The 27,797-nt window shown below is 36.5% G+C and overlaps 2 protein-coding genes across 3 annotated transcripts in view; one reads left to right on the forward strand and one right to left on the reverse strand.

Moving 5' to 3' along the window:
• The window catches only part of znf827 (zinc finger protein 827), a 789,732-nt gene that overhangs the window by 94,992 nt on the left and 666,943 nt on the right, over nucleotides 1-27,797 (reverse strand). The window lies entirely within an intron of this gene.
• usp38 (ubiquitin specific peptidase 38) lies at nucleotides 3,799-27,712 on the forward strand. Of its 2 annotated transcripts, none has more exons than XM_087237340.1 (11): nucleotides 3,799-4,032; nucleotides 14,517-15,251; nucleotides 18,448-18,583; nucleotides 19,032-19,161; nucleotides 19,428-19,529; nucleotides 20,009-20,167; nucleotides 20,726-20,919; nucleotides 21,476-21,569; nucleotides 21,709-21,815; nucleotides 23,236-24,514; nucleotides 26,964-27,712. In XM_087237340.1, exons 1-11 carry the CDS (start codon nucleotides 3,990-3,992, stop codon nucleotides 27,123-27,125), a joined length of 3,141 nt encoding a protein of 1,046 aa, XP_087093466.1. In that variant the 5' UTR covers nucleotides 3,799-3,989; the 3' UTR covers nucleotides 27,126-27,712. The 2 variants fall into 2 exon arrangements, with proteins under 2 accessions (XP_087093466.1, XP_087093467.1); XM_087237341.1 differs by lacking the exon at nucleotides 3,799-4,032 and adding an exon at nucleotides 12,208-12,349.

A 27,797-nucleotide genomic window follows, 5' to 3' on the forward strand; every position in this document is an offset into this window, starting at 1 on the left:
TCACCACAAAGAATTGCCCCCAACCGAGTTGAGAAACCTCCAGTTTTGTGTTGGAGATGCAAAGGTCTGCATCCACCAGGTAGTTGTCCTCACTATTCCTCCTCTGTGCAAACCACTCAATCATCTAGTCACCCTCCTCCTACTGGAAATAAACGTCATTTTCAGACCCAAAAGCACGGAAGTAATCCATCTAACAATGCCATGTCTATTACACTTCCTTCAAAGTTATTACCCAAGTCGACTGTTACTAAATCTGTGGTCATACCACAACAGCTGATAGTTCCAATTTACATTGGGGCTTGGAGAGGAAAAGCCATATTGGATACGGGTGCCAGTTACACTTTACTCCATGAGAGTTTGTGGAAGGAGATCAATCCCCAAGCCAGCCTCCATCCCTGGACACTTGGCCCTCTCTATCTGGCCAATGGAGAAGCCGAAGTTCCTTTAGGATGGACGAATTTTGAAATCATATTGCATGACAAAGTTTTTCCTACTCAAGCTGCCATTCTCACTCCAAAAGCCTTGGCTTACTCTGTAGTCTTGGGTTTAGATTTCATTTATTCAAGTGGTCTACAGATTAATGTAGTTGACCAGACATACTCTTTTAAGTCCAACCCTAATGAAGAGTACCCTTTTCAACCTGGACATGCTAGTGTTCCTGTGGGAAGATCCCAAAATTTGAACAAAAATGCACAAACCCAACATTCAAGTAAGACACTATCTCTGCTCAGCTCTATTCCTCCACCATTACCGTTTCCAGTAGTATCCCAGCTTGCACCCAGTAGTGATGATCAAGCTCTGATTGAGATGGCTGTTGCCGAAGCCCACTTACCACTAGATAATAAGCCACAGTTACTTCATCTTCTCCAGTCAAACCCAAAAGTCTGTACTCTTCAGCTTGGAAGAACCACTGTTCTTCAACATTGCATTTACACCACTCACCCAGTACCCGTTAAGCAACGTCCTTATCGGTTGACACCTGGAAAACAAGCCATAGTAGAGGAACAGATTGAAGAGATGCTAAAGGCTGGTGTCATCGAACAGTCTTGTTCTCCATGGGCATCTCCAGTAGTTCTTGTTCCTAAGAAAGACAACAGTCTTAGGTTCTGTGTGGATTACAGAAAATTGAATGCGATGACAGAAAGTGATGCTTATCCAATACCTAACATCACAGAGATTTTAGAGTCTCTTTCTGGAGCATCCACATTCTCATCCTTGGACCTCAACTGTGGATTTTGGCAGGTACCAATGGATGACAAAAGCAAGTTGATGACTGCATTCATCACCTCTAGAGGGTTATATCATTTCAATGTTATGCCCTTTGGACTGAAAAATGCTCCTGCTACCTTCCAACGTTTGATGGAAATCGTCCTGAGAGATTTACTTGGGAAAATTTGCTACGTCTATATTGACGACATTGTCATTTACTCACCCACCTTGACCCAACATCTTCACGACATCCAGACCATCTTGGAGAGACTGGAAAAAGCAGGTCTAACCCTAAACCTAAAAAAATGTTCCTTTTGCCTACCTGAAATTACCTTTCTAGGACACGTAGTGAGTCACCAAGGAGTTGCAGCTGACCCCAAGAAGGTGGAGGTCATTCACGCTTACCCAGTCCCACAAAACCTTAAGGATGTTCAGCGATTCTTAGGACTGGCAGGATGGTATCACCGTTTTGTACCAAATTTTTCACGCATTGCTGAACCACTGAATAATCTGAAAAAGAAAGGACGACAATTCAAGTGGGATTCACTATGCCAGCAAGCATTTGAGAATCTAAAGTTCTGTCTTACCACACCTCCCATCCTGGGCCATCCAGATCTTAACATACCTTTTACTGTGTATACTGATGCCAGTGACTCAGGACTAGGGGCTGTTTTGACCCAGCGTAAAGAGCAGGGTGGCGAAGAAGTAATTGCTTATGCCAGTAGAACCTTGACTAAGGCAGAAGTGAACTACTCCACCACGGAGAAAGAGTGTCTGGCTGTGGTGTGGGCTTTAGACAAGTGGCAACACTACCTGGAACCTAGAATGTTTACAGTGGTTACAGACCATTCCGCTCTGCAATGGGTCATGAATTCCACCAAACCAGCCAGTCGACTCATGAGATGGGCCTTGCGCTTGCAACGCTATGATTTTGTGATCGAGTACAGAAAAGGACGGCTGAATGTTGCTCCTGATGCGTTGTCCCGTATGTATTCCCTGCCAGGCTGTAACTTGTACACCACGGAAAAGGATCTGCCTGATTTCCCTGTCACCCCACAAACCATCTGGGAGGAACAACATCAAGACACAGACATTATGAAGATCTTTCAAGCTCTGGCCAAAAATGAGCAACAGGAACAAGCCCAGTACACTGTGTTGGAAGACAAGCTGTATCACATCACCCACCTAGCAGATGAAACTGTTCACTACAAAGTAGTCATTCCATCTACTCTTAGACCAACAGTACTAGAATGGTACCATGATACTCCCTTAAGCGGACACTTGGGAATTTACAAGACGTACAAGCGAATACAAGATGTTGCTTATTGGCCAGGAATGTGGACAGACATAAAAAAATATGTCAAAAATTGTGCCAAATGTCAAGTCACCAAATGGGACAACCGGAAACCTGCTGGCAAGTTACAACAAGTTACAACATCACGACCAAATGAGATGTGGGGAGTGGATATAATGGGACCAATGCCGAAGTCTGGAAAACAAAATGAGTACTTACTCGTATTTGTCGACTATTTCTCCAAATGGGTTGAACTGTTTCCCATGCGGCATGCCACAGCACAGACCATTACCACCATACTAAGACAAGAAATGTTGACTCGGTGGGGAGTGCCTGACTTCATATTGTCAGACAGAGGAGCGCAGTTTGTTTCTTCTTTATTCACAGAGCTGTGTGGAAAATGGAACATCACTCCAAAACTTACCACTGCTTATCACCCACAGACCAACATGACAGAAAGAGTGAATCGCACTTTGAAGTCTATGATTGCAGGGTTTGTGGAGGACAACCACAAGACCTGGGATACATACTTACCAGAGTTACGTTTTGCTTTAAATTCTGCAATACAGGAATCCATTGGGATGACGCCTGCCGAACTTCACCTAGGTCGGAAAATCCACAGTCCCATGGATAAACTGCTGCACAGACGTGATCTCTCACCAACCAAGCCTGCATACGACATGGTACACAAAATAACACAGTTACAAAGGCAAGCCAAAGAAAATTACACAAAGGCTCAAAAACGGCAGTTAAGGAGCTATGACAAGAACAGAAGAGATGTGTTCTTCAGAGAAAGAGAGCGTGTATGGGTCCGTAATTTTCCCATCTCTAGTGCACAACATCACTTCAGTGCTAAACTAGCTCCAAAGTGGAAAGGACCATACCGCATTATCCAGCAACTAGGTCCTGTGAACTACCAGGTATCTCTTGAAGACACTGGTGAGGATGTGAGAAATGTTCATGTGTGTAATCTCAAACCATGTTTCCCCACGGCAGAGGAGCTGGAAGCAAGGGAGAAAAATTGCACAAAGATCCTCCCACAGCAGGATCAAAAAAGATTTTAAAAATGTAAATCCTCGTAAGCATTGAACAACATGGGTTGTTCTCACGAAGGGGGGGAGAGTGTGGCGAGATGGATGCTTTTTATTGTTTATTTTTCTCAAGTGCCACTAGGGGGCGCTGCTCCGACCGGTCCTTCCTATCGCTCCCAGACAATACTTCCGGGGGTCGGGAGGAAGCGGAAGGGCAGGTAAACAATCGGAGATTATAAAAGAGGGAGAAAAGGCCAGAGAAGGGGCTTCTTGTTGTTTTGGTGTCGGGTATTTGCTGGCAAGAATTGGAGAAGGAGGAGAAGAACGGTGTGAGGTGGAGAGCTTGTTGATTTCAATGACTGTGTGAGGAAAAAACTGAGGGGTGGAAGCAATTCGTGGACGTGGTGACCAGGCGATCTCTCTAAGTATTGTGTGCGAGGGGTCTGAAAATCTCGATGGAAAAAGTGGACCTGTGCAGAACGGCTTCGGTGTCCCTGGGTCAGTAACTTTTGTCCATTTGCATCCATTCATACACCCACACATTCCACACACACATTACAACATTATCACATAGGCTTTCTTTACATTTTTTCCCTCTCTTGTTTCCAGTCGATCAGCCACACATTATTATTGTTTGTTTGTTTGTTTGTTTGTTTTCTTTTGGGTTATCTAAACATTATTATTGAAGTGTTTGAATTGTTTGTTTGATGTTTCCTTTTGTTACCTAAGAAGTGCTAATTTTGACTATGATCTATGACTGAACAGTGATTAAAAGTATATATTTTGATTTAGAAAACCTTTTTGTTGTACTGCTTGTTAAAAATATACCAGTTAATTTAATTTAAAGTGTGTGTTGGGTTATCTTTATTTTCTTCTCTTTGTGTGTATGGTGGTTAAGTGTTTGCCGCGGCTATCCAGGGTTTTAATTTAATTTTTGGCAAGTTAATCTTGTCTGGCGCCCAAAGATTTATTAATTCTGGTAACTATTAATTTTTTTTTTTTTTGTTTGAGGTCCGCTGGCAGTGGGATTAAGGGACGTGTGAAAGCCAGCTAGTGCAGTACCCACGTGGACCAGCGGTTGAGCGTTCGGCTGCGGTGCAGGAGGTCCCGTGTTCGAATCCCGCAGAGTTCAGTTTTTGAGATTTGAATTATTTTTTTTTTTTTTCTTATTATAAACTGTATATAAGATTTATTTATTACAAACAACCACCGTCACAACATTTCCTTTCCAATCATCACCTCAGCCCCATATATTCCGTCATCTCACTCCAATCTGTGTTAAGACCATGAAAGAATGAACCCTCCAAATGGTCAATGTTTATATTCTGATCTCCAGTTCCGCATCTCTCCTCCCTAGTGTGATCTATCCTGGTTCCCTGTCTGGTTTTCATTGATTCCACTGTGTCTGATTACCTGTGTTCCTGATCTTGCTTCTCAATCCTCCGGTCCATCCAACTCATTCGTATCCTGCCATATCATCCTGTGAATTCCCATTCAAGGTTCTGTTTACACCTGCCATCCTTACAATAAACTGTTCATATACTCTCCATGTGACTTGTGTGACACATGGAGCCCTATCATACACCCGATACTGTGTTTTTTTTTTACGTTTTGCACCATGTTGTTTAAATAGCAAATCCATTTGCGCCACTTTGTGGACTCATGGTTGTGCCGGTCTGTACAGCATGTGTGTTAAGGCGCAGTGTTGGCGCGTTGCTATTTTGAACAGCTGAAATAGAACAACTAAAAGCTGGTCTAAAGTCCAGCGCAGAGCACGTTAGTTGTGCAAACCCTTACACATTTCTTAATACACACAGGATCTACAGCAATACACAAATTTCTTTAAATAAAAAAAAAATAAAGGATTAAAATGTTACAAAATTATTATTGTCTATAAATATAAAAACCAGTACCACCATCACTTCACCTCTGGGAGATTTTTTAGTTTATATGTGACAATTTTTCATTTATTACTTATTATCAGCAGTATTATTTATTATATGTATATTTTTATTTGCTTTAATTAAAACAAGTTTAGATTTGTCCATCTGTCTGGTTTTGGAGATGTATGCTTCTCTATATGGGACATAGGAAATAAGTGTAAGACGTGGATTATTTACCACATTATTGTTCATTGATTTTTTTGCTGGAAATTAGAACTGAATTTAAAAATAGTTTTGTAACAAATATTTTTGCTTTACCAACGAAATTAAATATGTAGGCTAATGAATTTCAATAGAGCTAATGTTGTTTTACTTGTGTAAATAATAATGTTAAAAATACTAGACTACAATATGAAAGTTCTTTCTTTTTTAACAAAGTTTTTTTTTTTAATTGTAGAGCAAAAAATATTATAAAATAGTTTGAAAGGTAGAATAAATAACTTGAAATGCACTTTTTAAAACTTTGAAAGTATTTATTAGGTCAATGCAACAGCCAACATTCAACAACACTTTTAACATATTCATTTATGTAGGTTATTGCTTCTAGTGATCTAAACATAATGTGCTAAATTGTAAGTTCTATTAATGAACAAAAAAGAGACATGGCTTGTACACAAAATAGTATATACATATATGCATACATTTATAGATGAAACAACCATGGCATATAGACAATATAAATCACAGCATAAACAACACACACATACACACACACAAACGCACACAAAGTCAGAAGTCAGAATTATTAGCCCCCTTTTGAATTTTTTCTTTTTTAAATATTTTCACAGTATGTCTGATTATCTTTTCCTTTGATGAAAGTCTTATTTATTTACTTTTAGGCTAGAATAAAACCAGTTTGACATTTTTTAAATGTCATTTTAAAGTCAAAATTATTAGCCCATTTAAGCTATATTTTTTCCAATACAATAACTTGCCTAAATACCCTAACCTGCTTAGTTAACCTAGTTAAGCCTTTAAATGTCACTTTAAGCTGTATAGAAGTGTCTTGAAACATAACCAGTAAAATATTATGTGCTGTCATCATGGCAAAAATAAAATAAATCAGTTATTACAAATGAGTTATTAAAAACTATTACGTGTAGAAATATGTTTAAAAAATCTTCTCTCCATTAAACAGAAATTGGTGGGAAAAAATTAATGGGGGGCTGATAATATATATATACATATATACATACATATAAAATATAAAGCTGAAAAGCACACACAAAAATACATAGATAAAAATTAAACAGAAAACAAAGTTGCGATAAAAAAGGAAAATAATTATCTCTAAACACATAAAAGCTACCCTAAATAAAAATATGTTTTAAATGATGATTTAAAAAGAACTCTCGTCAATGCGCTGTGTGCAACTTCATCCTCCACTCATCCCGTTTTCTGTTCAGAGGAACATTTAATTAAACTAGATTAAGACATTCAAACACATAAATTAAATTAAAAGCCTGTTGACTTGACCTCAGTGGCTTATATAACTTGGCTTTACTTGTATGGGGTGAATGTGAACTTCTACTCACTTCTAGTAACAGATGAAACTGAGCATCTCATTACAGTCTCTCATCTCCAACTCTGCTGTTATTTTGTTGAAGGCTCCACAACGGTACGGCTGTGCTGGGCATGAGGGCAGTAAACCCTGGTATGCAATTTGGGTAAAACCCTTGCTCACCCAGTGCCATTTTCCTGCCAGGAAGCGAAGACCAATCCACACACTGGTTGTCGGCGGATTTATGATCGCTTGTTGCAAAAGTTTCAACATATTGACATCTGTTGCGCTGGCCAAGTCAATGTGATAAGACCTACAAAAGGTTATGGCATCTTCCCAAGTCAAATTCTTTGCCACGAGTATTGGTTTGTAGACGTAATGGCAGAAAAAAGGACGTAAAAATGGACAATAGCCATTATACCACAGAAACCGCGTGGCATATCCACAGTAAAAAGGATTAGGATTGTAAGAATATATCATAGAGAAGTTCAGTGGCTGATTATTCACCCATATCCATTGGCCTTTTTTATCTTCGTACAGACCGATCCAAGCATCAAACAAATCTCCCCCTGCGTCGATCAGCCTCTGGTTTTCCTCCACACTAGTGACGATGGACATGTCGCTGTAGTATGTGTTACAGTATGTATACGCATCACCCCAATTCAGTGGAATCGACACATAAAAGTGTATTCTGTAATCGTCCCCTGTAGTCAGTCCATAAAGGACAAACAGGAAAAGTCCGGAGAGAGTCGGCTTCATCTGTGCTGTGCTGAGCTGGTTTGGTTTAAGGATGGCTAAGCGCTGAACAGTATATTAACCTTTACTGGGGAGGACCATGCAAATCTTGGTATATAATTATCAACAGCAGTGTCTTCTCTGATATAATGAATTATTTTTAAACAATCTTTTTCAGACTGAACGTTTTCATTTGTTGTGATTGAAATCAGGGTTATAAATACTAAGATGACTAGATTAAAAATATATAAACATGTCTGAAATGTCATGACGCCTTATTTATTGTATCATGAAAAATGAACATTTTTCATTTTAAATTGGGGAGAAATGCCATCCGACGTTTACAATTTATAACAAGAATAATTTAATTTTACTCAAACACATAAAGAAAATTACACTTACAAAAAAATAATTTCTAGATAGTTGAAATGTATCCTGTATCAGTATAATGTATAAATTTTGAGGCTTCAGATTTATTTATTCATTCATTCATTTTTTTTGTCAGCTTAGTCCTTTTATTAATCCGGGGTCGCCACAGTGGAATGAACCGCCAACTAATCCAGCACGTTTTTACGCAGCGGATGCCCTTCCAGCCACAACCCATCTCTGGCAAAGGCTTAAGATTTATTTAAGGTTAATTAGGAGAATCATTGGCGACAGTGGTTGATTCTGTAGCCAGTGAGGGGAAAATAATCTTAAAGAGGCTAATACTAAGCAAAAAAAAGTGCTTTTATTTCAGCCAAACTAAAAGAAATTAGACTTTCTTCATAAGAAAAAAAATAGGAAATTCTCTGTTAAACATCCAAAGGGAAACGTTTAAAAATAAATAAATAAATAAATTTGGACTATTAATTTAGCCTTTAACTGTATAAAGTGTCTTTGATATTGTGAATGTGAATTTGTTTAAGCATGGGGAAAATGCAAATAAGGTCCTATTTGATTGAATGTATTCAAGTTAGGCAACAAACAACATTTTAATATGAAAACAATAAACAAATATCTCCTTAAAAACATTTGAGATAAGAAAGAGCAATGCTAAATAATAACAAAGTGTAGTTTTCCACCCTTCAGTATAAAGTGATTTATGTGTTTTTCCTTTAAGGCATTCCCTTAAATAAAAATTATTTAACCCTTTTCTCCTAAAATAATTTGTGGTTCACATTTTCTTTACACCGTTACCTAAGTTTGAACCATTTAATTTTTAATGATTGAATGTCAAGTAATAAATACAGTTATTTTCACAATTGCATCCATTCAGTTCACTGTGACTAATGTGTCATGGTTCATTTAAGGTTAACCTAACCCAAAACAAGGGATTTCACATTGTAAACAGCAGTTTAATGATATGTAAAATATCTGTAAATCTGAAAATGAGTCACAAAAACAAATAGCTGTCATTTGCATTTTCCACTTATTTCCCATGCAAAGAAATATCCCATACCAAATTCTGATTCCAATGAAATGTTTATTATAATATGGTTAGATCTAGAGTGCTTAGCACAAGTAGCACTCCCCATTTTGAAAATGAACAGTTTTATCCATTTCTCGTTGAAAATATGTAATATATTTTGATGCATTTAAACAAAAACATAATTATTAAAGAGTTTTATTTTTTCTAATAATATTTTGGTCACTGAACATCTTTAGAAATAGGAACATAATACATTTAAATTCGAGTGAAATATTGCATATAAATTACTAACTCTACACTTTTAACTAAATTCCTTTTTGTCTATTTTCCACATATAAACAAATAAATAACATATAAAATTGGGTGGTTGATTTTTATAAGTTATTTTGTGAGATAAGCTCCAGATTTGGCTGCAGTACTGACTAAATTACTGTATATGCACAAATTATATTGTATTGCATCTCATAGAAAAATATAAATAAATTTAAATGATAGATTTGTGAATCTAAAAATAAAATGTGTAAAAATAAGAGGAATCACACAAAATGTATGTTTAAAAGTACATATCAAAGGGCCAGACAGAATCTGCTAAAAATTGTTGCAATTTCTGCAGGGAATTTTGTAATGATTTTAGGGTTATCATAACTAAAAACTTATAAAAAACTATATATATATATATATATATATATATATGTCTCTGTCATTCTTTTTTACAAAGTTGTCTCCAAAACCAAAAAACTGTAGAGAGTGAAATAAATGAATAGCTTTTTTTTTAAATACTATTAATTTGGACATTTTACTTGGTTCACACACTGTATTTAACTATTTTTTTATTATTAATGCTTAAAAAACAAAGTACAGAACAATACAAATACCGAAAGAAAAAAAGAAAAGAAAAAAGAGTCAGGGGTGTACAAAACACAAAATATAAATAAGACAAACAAATACTGTTTATGTGTAAGCGAAGCATACATACTAAGAAAGAGCCTTACGGGATCTTGAAGGTTTCAAGTAAAAAAAATATATTTTAATGGCTTTTTTATTAGTGCTTTGCTTTATGTTGTTTATGTGATGTTCGGTAACACTTTACAATAAGGTTCATTAGTTAATGCATTTACTAACATGAACTAATCATGAACAACACATGTACAGCATTTATTAATCATAATTGAACATTTACTAATGCATTATTTACATCCAAGTCCATGCTTGTTAACATTAGTTAATGCACCATGAGTTAACATGAACTAACAATGAACTACTGTAATTTCATTAACTAACGTGAACTAACATGAACAAATACAGCAGTAGATGTATTGTTCATTGTTTGTTCATGTTACGAAATGCATTAAATAACATTAACTAATGAATCTTATTGTAAAGTGTGACCTGATGTTCTAATTATTTTAGTATAGCAGGACAAAATGGTTTTTGGTTAATAAATTTTCATCTGAATATGGTACTTATTAGTAACATAAGTAAATAGTAAAATAAGTAAATATTAGTAACATAAGCTTCATCCTCTGTTTTTATTTAGTTTTTTTATTTATTTTTATTTTATTTGTGTGTAAAGTTCAAAAATCCTAAAAAAAACCCAAAACAAAACAAAACATGGTATTCTAAACGAATATTTGGCAATAATTTGTCATTTATGAATTTGGAGATACCATGTTTTCTTTAAGAATTGACCATTCCTGGCTGTGAAACAAAATGAACAGTTTTGATCTATATCTAAACTTGGAAAGAAAACCTTGGACAGGGTAAAAATTATGCAGAATTTTAAATTAGACCTCTTTTTAAATTTCTTTGTAATGAAAAAAAAAATTGTTAGGCAGCGACAAACCTTCTATTTTAAACCTTTGATGGACCCAGACCAATAAGAGGTTATGTAGTGTTTACTCACTATAAGGGATTAAAATAAAGACCGTATGACCTTATTTTGGTGAAAAGAAAAAGCATATTTTCCCACATAGTGTAACTTTAGGGTGTAACAAAGAGATATTTTCTGAATATGAGTAACTTTTATAATAGTGAGACAACACATAGGGGGATAGCCACAAAGACCATTGCAAATTCTTCATGGGATAGCCAGCTTACAGGAAAATTAAGATGTGATAAAAAGTCTTCATAAGTCAGCCAGCCAGCCACCCAAGCCAAAGACTTTGCTCTCTGCTACCCTGAGGCAGAGCATCACGCAGCATCCGGTCACACACCAGCCGGCTGAAGGAAAGTTTCTTCTCTCAGACTATCAAGCTGATAAACACTAAACTCACCCCACACAGACTCTTCCATAACCCTCACTGCACATCATCAATAAGTAGCATGCCCTGCACTTTAATCAATCCATACTTGAAACAATACCGCCTACAACTATGTGGACACCTATTCATTGTACATCACTGTCAATTTTACATTGCCGTTGTATTTGCACTGTCTGTATTTTGCAGTCATTTTATTTGCAATATCTGTATTTTGCACTGTCTGGAGCCAGCACCTAAGCTTTTCACTCATCATAGCACACGTGCTGCTGATTATATGTGACAATAAAAATGATTTGATTTGATTTAAACATTGGGAATTCAATACCTGCATGTCCCACCAAAAAAAAAAAAAAAAATTTTTTTTTTTTTTTTTTTAAGAACTAGCTTTTATGTTTGTACAAAATATTACAGTTGTTCCAGAAATATAACTCTAATATGGGGAGAAGTTGTGTTTATAGATTAATGTCCAAGCTAAAGGAGCTGAAAGATTAATTGGAAATATATCTGCTTTATAGTCACATTTAGCAAGAACAGAAGACCACCAATCTGACCAAATTCAGCTTTAGAGGCTAAATATTCCAAACTGAGTGATTATTTAGAAATTATCAAACCATTTAATTTTGAAGGTATTATTAAAATAGAGAAATCTAAATAGTCTTGACCACCATCTTTGAATAAATTAACTATTACAGCCTTTTTAATTTAATGCACTCCATTTTATTTAACATATATAGTGAGGAAGTATGCGATTTTGGACCCACCAAATGTGTGGGGTGCAAGTGTTGGGTCCTGACATCATTCTCGCGCGTTTTGATGACGTTTGTGTGTTTCAACAGCTGATTGAAAGAGGTCGCAGTTTAACAAACAGATCACAACAAAATATACATTTCGACGTCTTTGTGGTTTTTAATTTTTTTTATTTTTACCGTTGAAAACCAAGACGTTTTCGGAATGACATAATCGGGTGAGTGTCGATGTTGTTGTCATCTCTGAACCTGGAAAGGAAAGTCATTTCTGTTTTTGCTAAGTCAGTGCTATGGCATTTGTGTGTATTTGCTTTGTTTCGATTTCTGACTCTGCACTCTGATCTTGTCGACAGCGACGAATGTAAAGCTAATATTTAGCCTGTAAATAGTTTGTGGTATGGCTTTTTTGCTTTTATTGTGTCGTGCTACTGACGTTAAATGTTATTTAATTCATTCTTATTCTTTGTGTTAGCAAGCTAGCTAGCAGAGTAGTTAGCAGGCAGTTGTAATGACAGCTTCTGATGTGCTTTACTTAGGGTGTTGTTGTTGATTGTGAGCTGTTATTTCTTTGCGAAAAAATCCGTAAAAGGTATATTAACAGAAGAATAAAAGCACATTTGTCTGAATGTATCTTTTGACTGAAAGACAGTATTTGCTTGATACACACAATTAAATATATTTAGCTGTCAGACTATACTCACCCATATGTAGCTTTGTAGTTATTTGAGGTTAACTTTAATTTGAAAACTTTCAAGCCTCGGCTGGGTCATTTGGCGTTTCTGTGTGGAGTTTGCATGTTCTCCCTGCGTTCGTGTGGGTTTCCTCAGGGTGCTCCGGTTTCCCCCACACTCCAAAAACATGCGGTACAGGTGAATTGGGTAGGCTAAAAATTGTCCGTAGTGTATGTGTGTGAATGAGTGTGTGTGTGGATGTTTCCCAGTGATGGGTTGCGGCTGGAAGGGCATGCGCTGCGTAAAAACCTGCTGGATAAGTTGGCGGTTCATTCCAGTGTGGCGACCCCTGATTAATAAAGGGACTAAGCCGAAAAGAAAATGAATAAATAATAAAATTCACACCCCAAAAAAAAAAAAATGTATATATTTCAAAGAAAAATTGCTTACATTAATGTTTAGAAACACTAGAATAAATAAGTAAATAAACAAGTTTTCCATTTTCTTTAAATAATTTATTAATCGTTAAGTACTTTGTTTGTTTATGTATGTGTTCATATAGCAGGTGCCAACACCTTAAAAAAGGATCGAACTGCACCTAAGTGGTAAATGATTCAAATATAGAATACTTATTTCATGATAAAAATGTACAAATAATGCATGCACATTTATTAAGCAATTAATACAATCAAAATTTTACACTAAATAAAAGAAACTGGTTTTTACATAAAAATAAAAATATATAACAAACTTTTTTTTTTTACTAACTTTAGAGATGCATTAACCAATATCTTATCGCGCAATCTCTTTTTTTTCTTTATGAAAGAGATTGATCAATGAGTTGATAATGCAAAATTGGGACATTTAGACATGACTAGGGCCAGACAGAATCTGCAGATATTTTTTGCTATTTCTGGGGAGAATTTTGTAAGAAATCTGCAGATTTATGCGGAATGATTTTATGAGTATCATAACTAAAAAAAAAAAAAAATGAAATAAAATGAATACATTTTTAATTTTTGTTTAAGGTTTACAATGCAAATCCAATTAGACCCACTTATTTGGTAAACGAAACAAGTCTCTCAAATAATACACCTTCTAAAAGAGGAAAACTATTACTTTACAACCTGTATTGTAATTAAGTCATAATAACATTTTAATATTACAATTATTTTATCATAATAATATTAATGAAATTATTTTAATACCTGAATAAGTGTAAATTTAGAAACGTTTACACAAGTAAATACATAAACTCAATGACAGGCTTAAAAACTGCGGATTTCTGTGTGCGCAGATTCCGTGTGGGCTTAGACATGACCAGGCCCGTGCAGAGACCGTCCAAAGGGCATGTGCAGGATAAATTTTTGGAAGAGCGGGGGGGTGGGGTGTGTGTGTGTGTTTGTGGTGGGGGGGGGGGGGGGGGGGGGGGGGTGCTGCAGATCTGCAGAGTGGATGCGCGCGTACTGAAGAGCGGTGTTATCGCGCGCGTACTGATCAGCTGTGTTGTTGGCGCCTACTGAAGGGCGGGACCGAAGGTGTGCCGCGGGGGCACTTTTGATCATTTTGGAAGGGCACTTTCTATCCAAGACTAAAAAGGGCATGTGCACTGCACAGGTTGAGCCCTATATGTGCACGTGCCTGGACATGACTATTAATTTGATAAACAAATAGTAATACTATACTTCAATTGAATAAAACTATATGTCTACAGTTTCAGGTTGTTCCGCTTACTTTGCCTTTCCTGTGGTGCAATACAGTCCAACCATGGATAAGATTTTGGAGGCGCTGGTCAGTTCCTCCCATCCTCAGAATGTCAAGCGGGCTATCGTGAAAAAAGTGATGGAGGCTGCAGAAAAGGAGGTTACGGAGGAGCAGTGCCAGGCCTTGTACCATCTCACCACCCGCCTTATTCTCCAGGGTGAAGATGTTTTTCAGCGTCAGATTGGTTTCCAAGTGCAAGAAGCATACGCACGCTACCATCGTGATGAGTTTGCCCGCTTCTTCAGCAAGGAATTTGTGCTTGGCCTTCTTCAACAGGGCTATGGCTCTTTGGACCATAGAGACCCTGCAATCTTGGACTTCATTCACAGTTCTCTCAGACTGCTCATCAGCTGCCCGGCTGTGTTGGAACTGGCACCTCTGCTACAGACGGAGGTCCTACGCATCATCTGTGAACGGCCAGAACCAGCGACATGTGCCAAGTTGGCCACCATACTTACAGACTTCTCTCAGTGCATCCCACGAGAAAAGGCAGGAGTTCTGTTCTGCCAACAGCTTGTGCGCACCTTTGCATATTTTCACTGTCCTGCCAGTGAAGAGCGGGAGCTGCGGGAGTATGTGACCCAGGTGAGCAAGGTGAGCGCACTTCTGCAGGTCATCTGGAAGGCTGAGCCCACCACACTGCTGCCATCACTACAGGAGGTGTTTTCCATCATCTCATCCACAGGTCAGTAAACTCTGTTTGCTTTAAGAGGACATGGTAGATCTGGGGTTGTCTCTGCACAGTAGCATACTGTTTACCAGAACCTTACGCGCACCTTTCAAAAGTTTCATTAGGTCGCAACAATATGGAGCACAACATCGTTGAACTATTTTTAATTTTGACCACCGCGCATACTAACTTGTCATGTCTTATCTGAGCTGCATTCTCAGCTCAAACAGTGATTTTCCTCATCCGTTATGAAAAAATTACAGCACAGCTGATGATGGCCTAGCACAGACCCCCCAGGTGCATGAGCACTGAAGTGCTTTAAAATTGGTAATGGAAGTACCGTCATTGCCTTGGAAGTGGGTATGGGTGTAGACAGCGCAGTAATTTTCAAAAACCCATATGGTCAAAGAGCCTATATAATTGTGTAATTCATGCAATTCCTCTTCATAACAACTCCCTCTTGTTGATATTTTTGTACCAGAGTGAGTACCAGGAAGGACCAGCATGAGCCGGTGTTATTAGTTTCAGCGGTTGTTATCTGGGAATAACATGCATTGGAATGTCAAGACAGACAAGTCAGAATCAAGTAATTCAGACAGCCGTGTAATAATTCCCATTAACATTTATTTAATTGACAAAAATATAAAGAAAATATTTCCAGTCTTTTCAATGACATTCCTAAATGTATTTAAAGTCTAAAATGATCAAATTGTAATTTTTGATGGCTGCAACACCCTCCAAAACAAATGGAAGAGATTGAGAAAAACAAAAGTAAAACGGTCATAGAATATCGAAATGAAACATTTTTGAAACTGTCCACAATTAACAGGTAAATTGGTATAAGAGTTTCATGATTTAATATTAACGGATCTTAGTTTTAGCAAATAAAACATGATCATCATGTCTTATTATGATGCACCAGAAGTTATGAGAGAATTTTCAAACAAATTAAAAATCATAACTAGTAAAGCAAAATCAAATCTAGGTATGGGATGATAACCGAAAAGATATCCAAAGATGCCGTTTTAAATTGTAAAGAAATCTGTGTTTTTGAAACCAATGAAGACCGCAGAAGTCTATGATTCATTTGAATTATTTAGCCGGACATGTTTACTGTTCCAAAATATTAGAAATGTTTCTCAAAATAAAATATGTTGTTTAAATAGGAAAAAGTTTTAGTTTTTTGCTCCAACATTTAAAAAGAATATATTTTAAAACAGTAATCACAATATTGTGAAACCGTAATATTTTTATCCAAGGTTATCATATTGTCTGAATCTAATATCGGCCCATGCCTAATCAAATCCATCTTAGGTCTTTCAGCGACCACCAAAAATAATATTGTAAAAAACATTGAAGGAATCCATTGAAGTCTAAATCTGTATAGAGCTAGTCAGAAATGTTCCTGACATTTGAACCCTTGTGTGGCACTAAATGAACAAACTGTCATGTTGTGCTGTTAAAAAAAACAAAAAAACGCATGAGTTCAGCAGTGCATTAGAAAATCCCTGTCACAGTCTGTTTCTGCTTTAAGAAATGCAACATGTCCAGGACAGAAATCAACACAGTTTGTTAAAAAGACAAAAGTGAAAGTTAAAAGTGAAAATATGTGCCAGGGTCTGAGAAGTCCATATTGTTTCTAGGAATAGCAGACAGTTACTTGTCAGTTTCAAAGACTAAAGGCATCATTCAAACTTTTATGAGGGACAGATGCAAAAACCATCATGTTATGTGGACACAGCAAACCAAACAGTCCAAGTGACTGACAAATGTGTACAGGCACCAGTGACATAAAGTCAATTGGGAAGAACAAAGATATTTGATGCAATCGAGAGATGATGTCTTTCATGTAAAGTCTACGGTTCTTAAATCAAGTTCCATTCTGCATCTGCTACAACAGTGTGGTTGGGTTGACATGAAGTTAATGTGTTTGACCTGTCCTGTCTGCAGTCCAGATTTGTTATCTATATTAAAAATGTTTGGTTCATAATGAAAAGGAGAATTGGGGAAAAGGCAGAGTCTGGTGTCATGTCAGGTTGGGCAAAGATTTAGCTTGTAAACCTTTAACAAATGGATAAATATTCAAATTTCTTCAAAAATATAAACATTATAATTAAAAGCAATATCAGTGTGACACTATGCTTAACACTGTGTCTGGTAAGTTACTTCAAAAAGCTATTAATTACTAATAATTATTATTGTATTTAAATATTTTTTTCTGATACTGATTACTTTGTTCAAAAGTAATTTTATTGCTTATTAATTATTTGAGTCCAACCAGAACCTTTTTAGGTTTAATTAAAAAACATACAATATGTACACTTCCGGACAAAAGTCTTGTCGCCTATCCAAGTTTTAGGAACAACAAATATTTATTTGACTTTTAGTTGATCATTTGGTATCAGAAGTGGATTAACAGAAAAAAAAAGTACAGTAGAGAATATAAAGTCTTGGTGCAGTAAAAAAAAAAAAAAAAAATACTGTCTATGACTCCCATGAGCTTGGAGGACTGCATCCAAACATATCTGCAATGACTCAAATAACTTACTAATAAAGTCCTCTGGAAAGGCAAAGAATGCATTCTTGCCGGACTCCTAGAGTTCATCAAGATTCTTTTAATTCATATTCAGTGCCTCCTCTTTTATCTTACCCCAGACATGCCCAATAATATCCATATCTGGTGACTGGGCTGGCCAATCCTGGAGCACCTTAATCTTCTTTGCTTTCAATAACTTTAATGTGGAGGTTGAAGTATGAGAAGGAGAGCTGTCTTGTTGAAGAATTTACCCTCTCAAGTGGTTTGTAATGTAATGGGCAGTACAAATGTTTTGATACCTCAGGCTGTTGATGTTGCCATCCACTCTCTCGCACACCCCCATACTGAATGTAACCCCAAACCATGATTTTTTCCTTCACTAAATTGGCTCCCAAACAGTTGGAGCCATCAAAATCCAGATCTGGTAATATATCCAGAAAGCTATTTATTTGGTCATTGTAAACACAGGCATCTTTTCTTTGTATGTTGTCAATTAAATTAAAACTAAAGAGGGGAAAATAAATGTTTTTTTTTTTTGTGTAAAAATATCCCAAATTTTTCAGAATTGTTGTAAAATTAGCATGAGTTTTTTAAAAGAAATCCTAAATGTGCTACAAACATTAACCTTATGAATGCATAATGTGATCTTTCCTCATACTCTTGTTTACTTTTCAGATCCTTCGTTTGAACCATCTATTGCTCTAGCAAGCCTGGTCCAGCACATCCCTCTGCAAATGATCACAGTCCTCATCAAAAGCCTCACCACTGACCAGAATGTTAAAGATGCAAGTATGACACAAGCACTCTGCAGGTCAGTCTGTGTGTGTGCGCGCGCTATATAAAGCTAATGAATGGTGCTTTTGTGTATGTTTAAAAGACTAAGCCCTTGATCCAGCCACCAATTATGTTGTTGTCTCTGCATCTTGTTTGCTTCAAGTATGTAGTAATTGCATTTATGCAAGTCATTTGGAATGGGTGTAGTGTTTATAGTTTATAGTAGCTTAACAGTTTTTTTAAATGAGTATAGATTTTTTTTGCTGTTGTTTTTCTTCGCAGTTGAATGTTGAGGTCAAAATGTTGCCAGATTTTGTGTGTTCGTGGTGCCGTTGCTGTTATGTAAGGCTTTTATTGCATGTGTTGTGGTCCTGACCCTGTTCTCTCTTTCTCTCTCTCTCTCTCTCTCTCTCTCTCTCTCTCTCTCTCTCTCTCTCTCTCTCTCTCTCTCTCTCTCTCTCTCTCTCTCTCTCTCTCAATTCAAGGATGATTGACTGGTTGTCATGGCCTCTAGCTAATCATGTGGACACCTGGGTCATTGCTTTATTAAAAGGACTTGCTGCTGTTCAAAAGTTCACCATCCTCATAGATGTCACACTGCTCAAAATTGAACAGGTTTGTATGTATTAGCAACAAGCCTGCAAAGCTGCACTAAAAAAGCAACAACAGTAATGCCAAGAGTAAACATAATGATAAAAAGAATCAAGATATCGGGAGACTAATTTTATCTAAATTCAGCTGATTATCTGAGATTGTTAACATTTATTCCTTTTAAAGCGTACAAGTCTGTGACAGACGTTTCTCTATGTTTATTAGTGTGTGTGTGTGTGTGTGTGTGTGTGTGTGTGTGTGTGTGTGTGTGTGTGTTTGTTTGTTTCCAGGTCTTTAATCGTCTCTGGTATCCCATTGTGAGGCAGGGAGCGCTGGTTGTTCTTTCACATATGCTGCTTAGTTTCCAGCACTCTCCTGAAGCCTTTCACTTAGTAAGGCCACTGTAAACTGCATGTTACCTAAACAAAAACTTCACTTTTTTCATCTTAAAAAGTCCCCCTGTGCCAAAAAGGGAGGCATTTTAATTAATTATTTTTATGCATTGATAAATGTCTTTTTTTTTAAAATATAGTATCAAATAAGTGACTTGTTCCAAACTTTTTAGCTTCCTTTTTTTTTTGGCTGAACGCAAAATAAAAAAATCTTAAAATACATTGTTGACCAAGTAGTTGATGGTAGCCTTCGACTTTGATTGTATTTTTTTTCTTATTATGGAAGTTAGTGGTTCCGTTCATCTTTTATTTAAAAACTAAGGTAAAAGCTAAGAATATAAAGGTAAAAATTAAAGCAATTTTTTGTGTCCAACATTTTAGTTTTAGACTTTTAAGAAACTGTTGGTTTTACTATCCACTGTTTAGTCATTTCTATGTAATGTGTGATGTTATTTATATTATTTGTGTTTTTATACCAGGTGGTTCCTCATATAGTGCCACTTGTGAAGTCTTTAAAGAATGATGGCCTTCCGAACAGTAAAACGTTCTTACTACAATTTGCTGAACTCATTCATTGCATGATGTACCAATATTCCGGATTCCCAGACCTCTACGACAGCATTCTTGAATCCATTAAAGTAAGAATCTCTCATAAATGTATCTAAAACAAAAGTCATTTACTTTATTTGTTCAGATAACCCAGGTCAGTTTACCATTAAGCAGTTATTTTGTACTTGTATGCCATAATTAATTGTACTATTTAATGGAAAGTTTAAACAAATCTGAAACTTTTTTTGCTTTTGCTCTTCAAGGTTGCAGTTAAAAAAAACAGTAGATTGGTGATATTGTGAAATATAACAATTTTAAGTGATTGTTTTCTTATAAAATATGTTTTAAAATAAAATGCATTTCATTTTACAAAGCTATATATTATCAATGCATCATAGTCTTCAGTCAAACAATCATTCTTTTTTTTTTGGGGAAACCACAATATATTTTTAATGTGAAGTTCGAAAGAACAGTACTTAATTAAAATAGAATATTTTGTAACATCGTAAATATCTTCACGTTCTAAATTGATTTAATGCTTTTTTGCGTAATATAAATGTGTTGTTTGTTCATTGTACTGAACAGTAGTTTTCAGTAGTTATGATTGTGCTATTCAATTTCAGTATCCATCTCTGCTTCTTTTACAGGAACTGCCTAAACCTAGTGAGGAGAAGATCAAATTTGTTCTGAACCAAAGTGCCTGGACATCTCAGTCAAATTCATTTGCCTCAGGCCTACTCAAGATCACAGGCAAATCAGAAACAGGGAAGACAGGACTTGTGAATCTGGGCAACACATGCTACATGAACAGCATCCTCCAAATTTTATTTATGGCCACAGAGTACGTTTCAAGTCTGTTGCATAGAATCTGATCTTTCACAACTGGTCTACTGTTATAACCCAACTGTAATGACCTTTTGTGTTAAGTTAACAATGTGTATATAGTTGAAATCAAAATTATTATCCGTCCCGTGACATTTTTATTCTTTTAAAAATATTTCCCCATGTGATGTTTAACGAACATAATTTTTTAAAAACACAATAGTTTTGATAACACATTTCTAATAACTAATGTATTTGTCTTTCATCGTAAAGTGGTTTGTTCTGTAGACAATGGAAATAAAATAATTCTTAAGGGGGCTAATAATTTTGAACTTAAATTAATAATTCTTTTTATTTATTAAAATATGCTTTTATTAAACTAAAAGTAATAAGACTTTCCCCAGAATAAATCAAATATATAGGAAATACTTTCAAAATGTCCTTGCTCTGTTGATCAGCACTTTGGCAAATATCTGAAAAAAGTACAAATTTCACAGGAGGGCTAGTAATTTTGACTCCAACTATATATGTTTTGTCACATTCATCTTATTTCTCTAACAGTTTGTCTTTAAAAGTTTCAGGCGACATGTTATGTCTCTGCAATTGAATGGCAGCAACACACTCATGAAGAAGCTTCAGCTTCTTTTTGCTTTCTTGGCTCACACACAGGTTTGTTTGTCTACAATTATTTCTCTTGCCATTTAGAAGTTTATCCTCATTCAGCGCAACAGCAAGTGCTTTTTGAGCCTTGAAATCGACTATTAGGAATACCTGCTTGGGATTAATTGTTATTTTATGTGTCCACCAGAGAGCAGCATATTCGCCAAGGAGTTTTTTGGATGTTTCTCGACCTACTTGGTTTTCAGCCGGATCCCAGCAAGACTGCTCAGAGTATTTGAGGTTTCTGTTGGACAGGTATATTCAGAAAATACCTATGACCTCCTTTCCAATAATTACAAGAAAGATATCACTTTTTCTGCATTTTCGTGTTTAAGAGTTGTTCTTTTGGAACTTGATTCAAAATTTAGTTTACAATTCAAATATGACATTACAACTGTTTCAACCAATGATTAGGGTAGTAGGAAAAATCACAAGAATCACATTAAAGGTCCCATGAAATTAAAATAAGGGTTTTAGATGTTAGTGGCAGTAATGTTCATTTTTAAAATGTGCGTGCACCAAAACAGATAAGATATAAAACCAAAACAAACATGTAAAGCTTGTAGTTTGTTATTTCCACTAAAATCGATCAACAGTTTTATTCACGTCATCTCATACCTTCAAGTTTCTCATCAAATCGTGATCCTCTGGTGTCTGACATGCCCCGCCCCCTTCACATTTGATGCACTTGAGCTCAACCACTCGCTGGCAGAGGGATAAAACAAAACGCCATTGGCTCCTCTTCATATTTCAGTTGAGATTACGTCAAACATGGAATAAAACTGCACATTTCAAGGCACTTCACAGTAGAGCTGTAATCGGGCCATAAAAGTTAGGCCAGACAGAATTTGGCTTGAGCCCGAGTACATTATGACTGACAGCTTTATAAAAGCCTGAACCCGTTTACAGCCAGACCTTTTTAAGGCAACGGAGAAGCTGAATATTCAAAGAATAATGCCAACATCTGGCTATACACTCTGTCTTGATTGTGCATTTTCGATTTATTTATTATTTAGTTATAATTTGAAAATCCTTTCCTCTCCAAGATTAGTCTGCATGTTTTTGTGGAGGAACATTTTTGAATCCACTGTAGATGGCTTTATTGTGGTCCTGTGCCCGCTGATGGTGCGTCAAGCAGCACTGAACACCCTTTCACTGTTGCTGCTACTGGCCGAGATGCATAGTTCTACTGATCTGGCTAATTTTGCAAGTTTTGGGTAGGATTGTTTGTTCATTTTCCACCAGTCAAGAACATCCATTTCCTTTTCTATGACAGCAGTTTAAATGTAGCATGTGACCTTGTTATTTTCCTTGTCAGCTAGCTGTACATTTTCAGACTCTGCAAAAAATCCCTCTTTTTGACTTCTCCATCATCATTTGTTTCATCTAGGCAGAAATGGGTTTTGATTTTGTAATAAACGATTTGATTACTTTCTCGCACTCATTGAAATGAATCACATGACCATTCATTTAATGTGGAAGTCCAGCTCGACCTTGTCTAAGATTATAGAAATTAAGCCTGCATCTGCCCAAACATGTCTCGTTCCTAAATTCGGGCAAACATCTTCAGCTCTAGTTCAAAGGAGCTTTAATGTGTTTTCATATTTACAACAGCAGGGAGAGATCAGGCAGTTCTAAACACCCATAAACTTATGTCTTCCTGTGTGATTTAAAGGTTGCATGAAGAAGAGAAGGCCCTTTCAGCCCTTCAGATGGCCAGCCCAAAACCAGAACCTGCAACCACTTCTCCAGAAACTCTCCACAATGCTGTAAGCCCACCGATCTCTGATGTGCCATCGCACCCAGATCCTGCAGCAGCTCAAGGAGAAACCGGCACTCTAGTGGAGCGCATGTTTGGTGGGAGACTCTCCACAGCCATCCGCTGCCTGCAGTGCCACAGCCTATCAGAGAAAGAGGAGCCATTCACAGACCTCTCTCTTGCCTTCTGCCCCTCCATGTCACAGCCACGGGGTCCCACTAATGAGCACAAAAGCTCCTCTACTCTGGGACCCTGCCAGGGGGCAGTGAATGGAGGCAGTGAAGCCTCGGAGGGCCCCGTCAAAGAAGGTGCAGCAAGCGGGATGGAGAGGCCCATGGTGGAACCAACAATATCTGTGCCAGATTTAGTGGACTATTTCCTGGCTCCAGAAATTTTAGAGAACGAAAACTGCTACTTTTGCGAACGCTGTGCCTCACTGCAGAGGGCTGAGAAGGCTATGCGAGTGGTGGCAGCCCCTGAATACCTCATTCTGACTCTGTTGCGCTTCTCTTACGATGCCACCTGCCATGTGCGGCGCAAGATCCTGGACAATGTGGGCATTCCTCTGCACATGTCCCTTCCTTTACACCAACACAGTAGCTCTTCATCTTCAAATGTAGCTGCATCTTCCTCATCCGAGTCTCCAGACAGTTGCGAGAATCTGGCTAAAAAGCTGAAGCCTTCACAGAAAGAGGAAGGAATTGCAGAAAGCAGAATGAAGAGCAAGAAAAATAACAGTGATTTGCAGAAGCTCTCTGTGCCATATGTGTTGAGTTCTGTTGTGATGCACTCTGGGATGTCTTCCGATAGCGGTCACTACTACTCGTATGGAAGGAACGTGAGTAGCGATGATGGTTGTGTGGCTCAGACGAGTCCCAAGAGCCTGGATAATTCTAGCCAATCAGAGAGCTCGACAGCCCCACAGGAGGAAACGGGGCGTGCTGATCCAAAGTCAGCGGACTGGTTCTTGTTTAATGACAGCAGAGTGACTTTTACGAACTTTCAGTCATTGCAAAATGTCACAAGCCGCTTCCCCAAGGATACAGCCTATGTCCTGATCTACAGGAAACAAGAGGTCAGTGGAGAAGCAAGCAATTCAGGGCCGGTTGTAAATGGCGCAAGGCTGAGTGGAGAGCCACCTCTGCAGAAAGAGCTGATGGATGCCATTACCAAAGACAACAAACTCTTCCTACAGGTGAGAGTAACTGTATATTACCAGTGGTCAACAGCCCTCATTATTAATCATTAACAATTATTGGTCACACTTTAGGTTTCGTACAATACAATAAAGTTTCATTAGTTGAGTTATTTACTAACACAAACTAATTATGAACAATCCTTGTACAGCATTTATTAATCATAGTTCAACATTTACTAATGCATTATTAACATGATTGTTAATGCACCATGAGTTAACATGGAGTAACAATGAACAACTGTATTTTCTTTAGCTAACATGAACAAATACTGTAATAAATGTAGTGTTCATAGTTTGTTCATTGTTGTTAGTATTTGCATTAACTAATACAACCTTATTGTAAAGTGTTATATTATTATTATTATAGTGGGTGTAGTTACTTTATGTCGTCCCAACGAAAATCGATTAAGTTAGCTTGATTGTTTTTACAAAATGAAGTGGCTATAAAGGGCACCTATGATGAAATTCATCTTTTTATCAGAACTGTGTGAAGGAATAGTGTGTCCACAGTCATATTGGGGTGATATAAACACAATAAGTTTATTTCTTTAAATGTTCTGACGTTAAAATAGGATCCAAATCCCTCCCATTTTGAAGCCCACCACAACATGAAGTAGAAGTGTGGATTCCCCTCCCACCGATTTGATTGACAATCACCTATTAACATGTCTCCGTTGAAACACGTACTCCACAACAAATACATCAAATAATGGTTGGTAAAGTTCTTACTGTAGTATTTCTTACAAACGTTACGTGAGATCTGCTTCCTTCATGTCTGTCACTGTGCTATTTATCTGACGCAGCCGAGGCAGAGATTGAGGCACACTTTCAAAGGCATGTGGGAAAGGTGGTTGGGGAGAACTAGCAATAAAGGCACAGGCAACAAAAACAGCCATATTGTGTTCAGAGCCGAAAATACCAATATTCTGAAAGGTATAATACATTGTCTGATGGGTGTTTTGAGCTGAAACTTTACAGACACATTCTAGAGACACAAAAGACTTAAAATAGGTGCCCTTTAAAATAAAACAATTAAGTTGTACTAGAAAATTGAGTTGATTTAGCTCATTTTAAATTAGGAATTTGAACAAGCAGCAAAAATATATTTTTTGGAATGTGTGTGAAATATTTTATTCTTTTTCAAATTTTAGCCAAATAAGGTTTAACAGACCATGATTTTTTTTTCACAGTATTTCATCTTATGTTTTTCTTCTAGTGATGTATTATTATTATTTTTTAAGTTGGCTGTAAAATAAAATTACTGCTTAGGTTAATATCATTAGCCCTGTTAGTTAGTCTTCTAATTATCATAACTTACCTAGTTACGCTTTTAAGTTGCACAAGCTGAAAAACAGTACCTTAAAAATGTCCAGTACTGTCATCATGACCAAGGGAAAATAAATTAGTTACAATTTATATGACTTTTTAAATTTTTTTTTTTAAAGATTTCTCACTAAAACAGCACTTGAAGAATATTTGAAAAATAATTAAAATTTCACAAGAGGGCTAATATATTTGCCTTAAACTAAAACATAGAAAAAGAAAATCAACAAACTTAATAACAATTATTTATACAAAAATATCCCTTTTTATTTAATTTTATTTCATTATAATTATTACAATGGTATAAATGATTTTTTGTAGCAATTACCCTAGCCTTCACATGATCCTTCAGAAATCATTCTGATTTATTTAATTCAAGACAAATCTTTCGCAGATGAAAGCAAAAACTGTGATTTTCAGCATTCTTTGATCAATACAAGGGTCAACTAAACAGCAATTTATTTGGAATGTAGTTTTTTGTAAGTACAAAATCTGTACTGCCAGTGTGTCCTTCCTAAAATAAAATAATTTCTTGAGATTCAATAAGATATTAACAGTATTGTCTGCATTTATTATTTTAAATTATTTTTTTAAATGAAGCAGTACTGTAGGTCAATGTTGAAGCAGTACTAGGTCAAAAATGGTCATGCAATTAATTTGTACAGAACACAATGTTTTGGTCATATCCTGGAATCATAAATCATTTTCTAAGCAGATAATGAACTTAAAATTGAAACCAATATTATTGGACCACATTATGCAGTGAACTAATTGCATGATTTATTTTTTTTAAAAGGGAAGTTCTTCAGCTTCTGGTTTGGAGTATTAGAGATAAAACTGTTTTTTTGGCATTCAATAACATGTCAGTGGATCAACATTATTGTCTTCGTCTTTTATTTTAAAATATGATTAAAATGTGTTTTTCATACATTTTCTATTATCAAGATCTTTTAACTGTCCTGAAATCAAATTTGGTGATAATACTAGGAAATATGAGATTCTTAAAAAGAAAATCTTAGCAAGTAATTTTGCCAAATTCTCCTCAATGTTGGACTCTCCTATTTGTCATTGATCAGTGTTGAATTTGGAGCATAGATTTAACCTTTTGTTTGTTTTTTTTCAGGAGCAGGAGCTTAACGCCAGAACTCGGGCTCTTCAAGCAACCTCTGCATCCTGTTCATTCAGACCCAATGGTTCTGATGACAACGAGCCTCCTGGCAGCTGCGGGCCTTCAGGTGGAGGTGGAGGAGGGGGATTTAACACCATCAGCAGACTAGTCTTTTAAAAAGAGTCACAGACGTACCCGCAGAGCACTGGACAGTCCCACTGACAACACCAGACTTAATTTATCCTCACAATCTGGATAAATGTGCCACCTCAGAACAGATATCTTCTTTTTTGGGGGGTTTGCATGCTTTTTCCCTTTACATCCACTTGTTTATCAGTGACGCAGTACTACAGGTCAAAAATGGGCATGCAATAATTTGTAAAGAACACAATGTTTGGTCATATCCTGGAATCCTAAATCATTTTCTAAGCAGATAATGAACTTAAAATTGAAACCAATATTTTTGGACCGTATTATACAGTGAACTAATTGCATGAATTTCTTTTAAATTGGAAGTTCTTCAGCTTCTGGTTTGGAGTATTAGAGATAAGACTGTTTCGTCAATTATTTAATTGCAGTCAAGTTTTATTTAATTCATTCAGGGAAAACTTTTTTGGATTTAACTTTTTAAACATTGAAGCTTTTTTGAGAGTTTTATGTGCCTTTCAATACTTCAGATTTTACAGAGATATTGGACTGGGTATACAAAACACTTTGCTCTTGCTGTACAGTGTAAAAATATATAGTAAAGAATCCTCGTTGAACACTGTCTGCTTTTATAATTTAAAGTACACACATGAATACAATCTCTTGTCATTTACTGGTTAAGACATTTGACGAGACTGTACA

The sequence above is a fragment of the Danio rerio genome, chromosome 1 (assembly GCF_052040795.2).
Source record: "Danio rerio strain M-AB ecotype USA chromosome 1, GRCz13ab, whole genome shotgun sequence".
NCBI classification, from domain to species: Eukaryota; Metazoa; Chordata; class Actinopteri; order Cypriniformes; family Danionidae; genus Danio; species Danio rerio.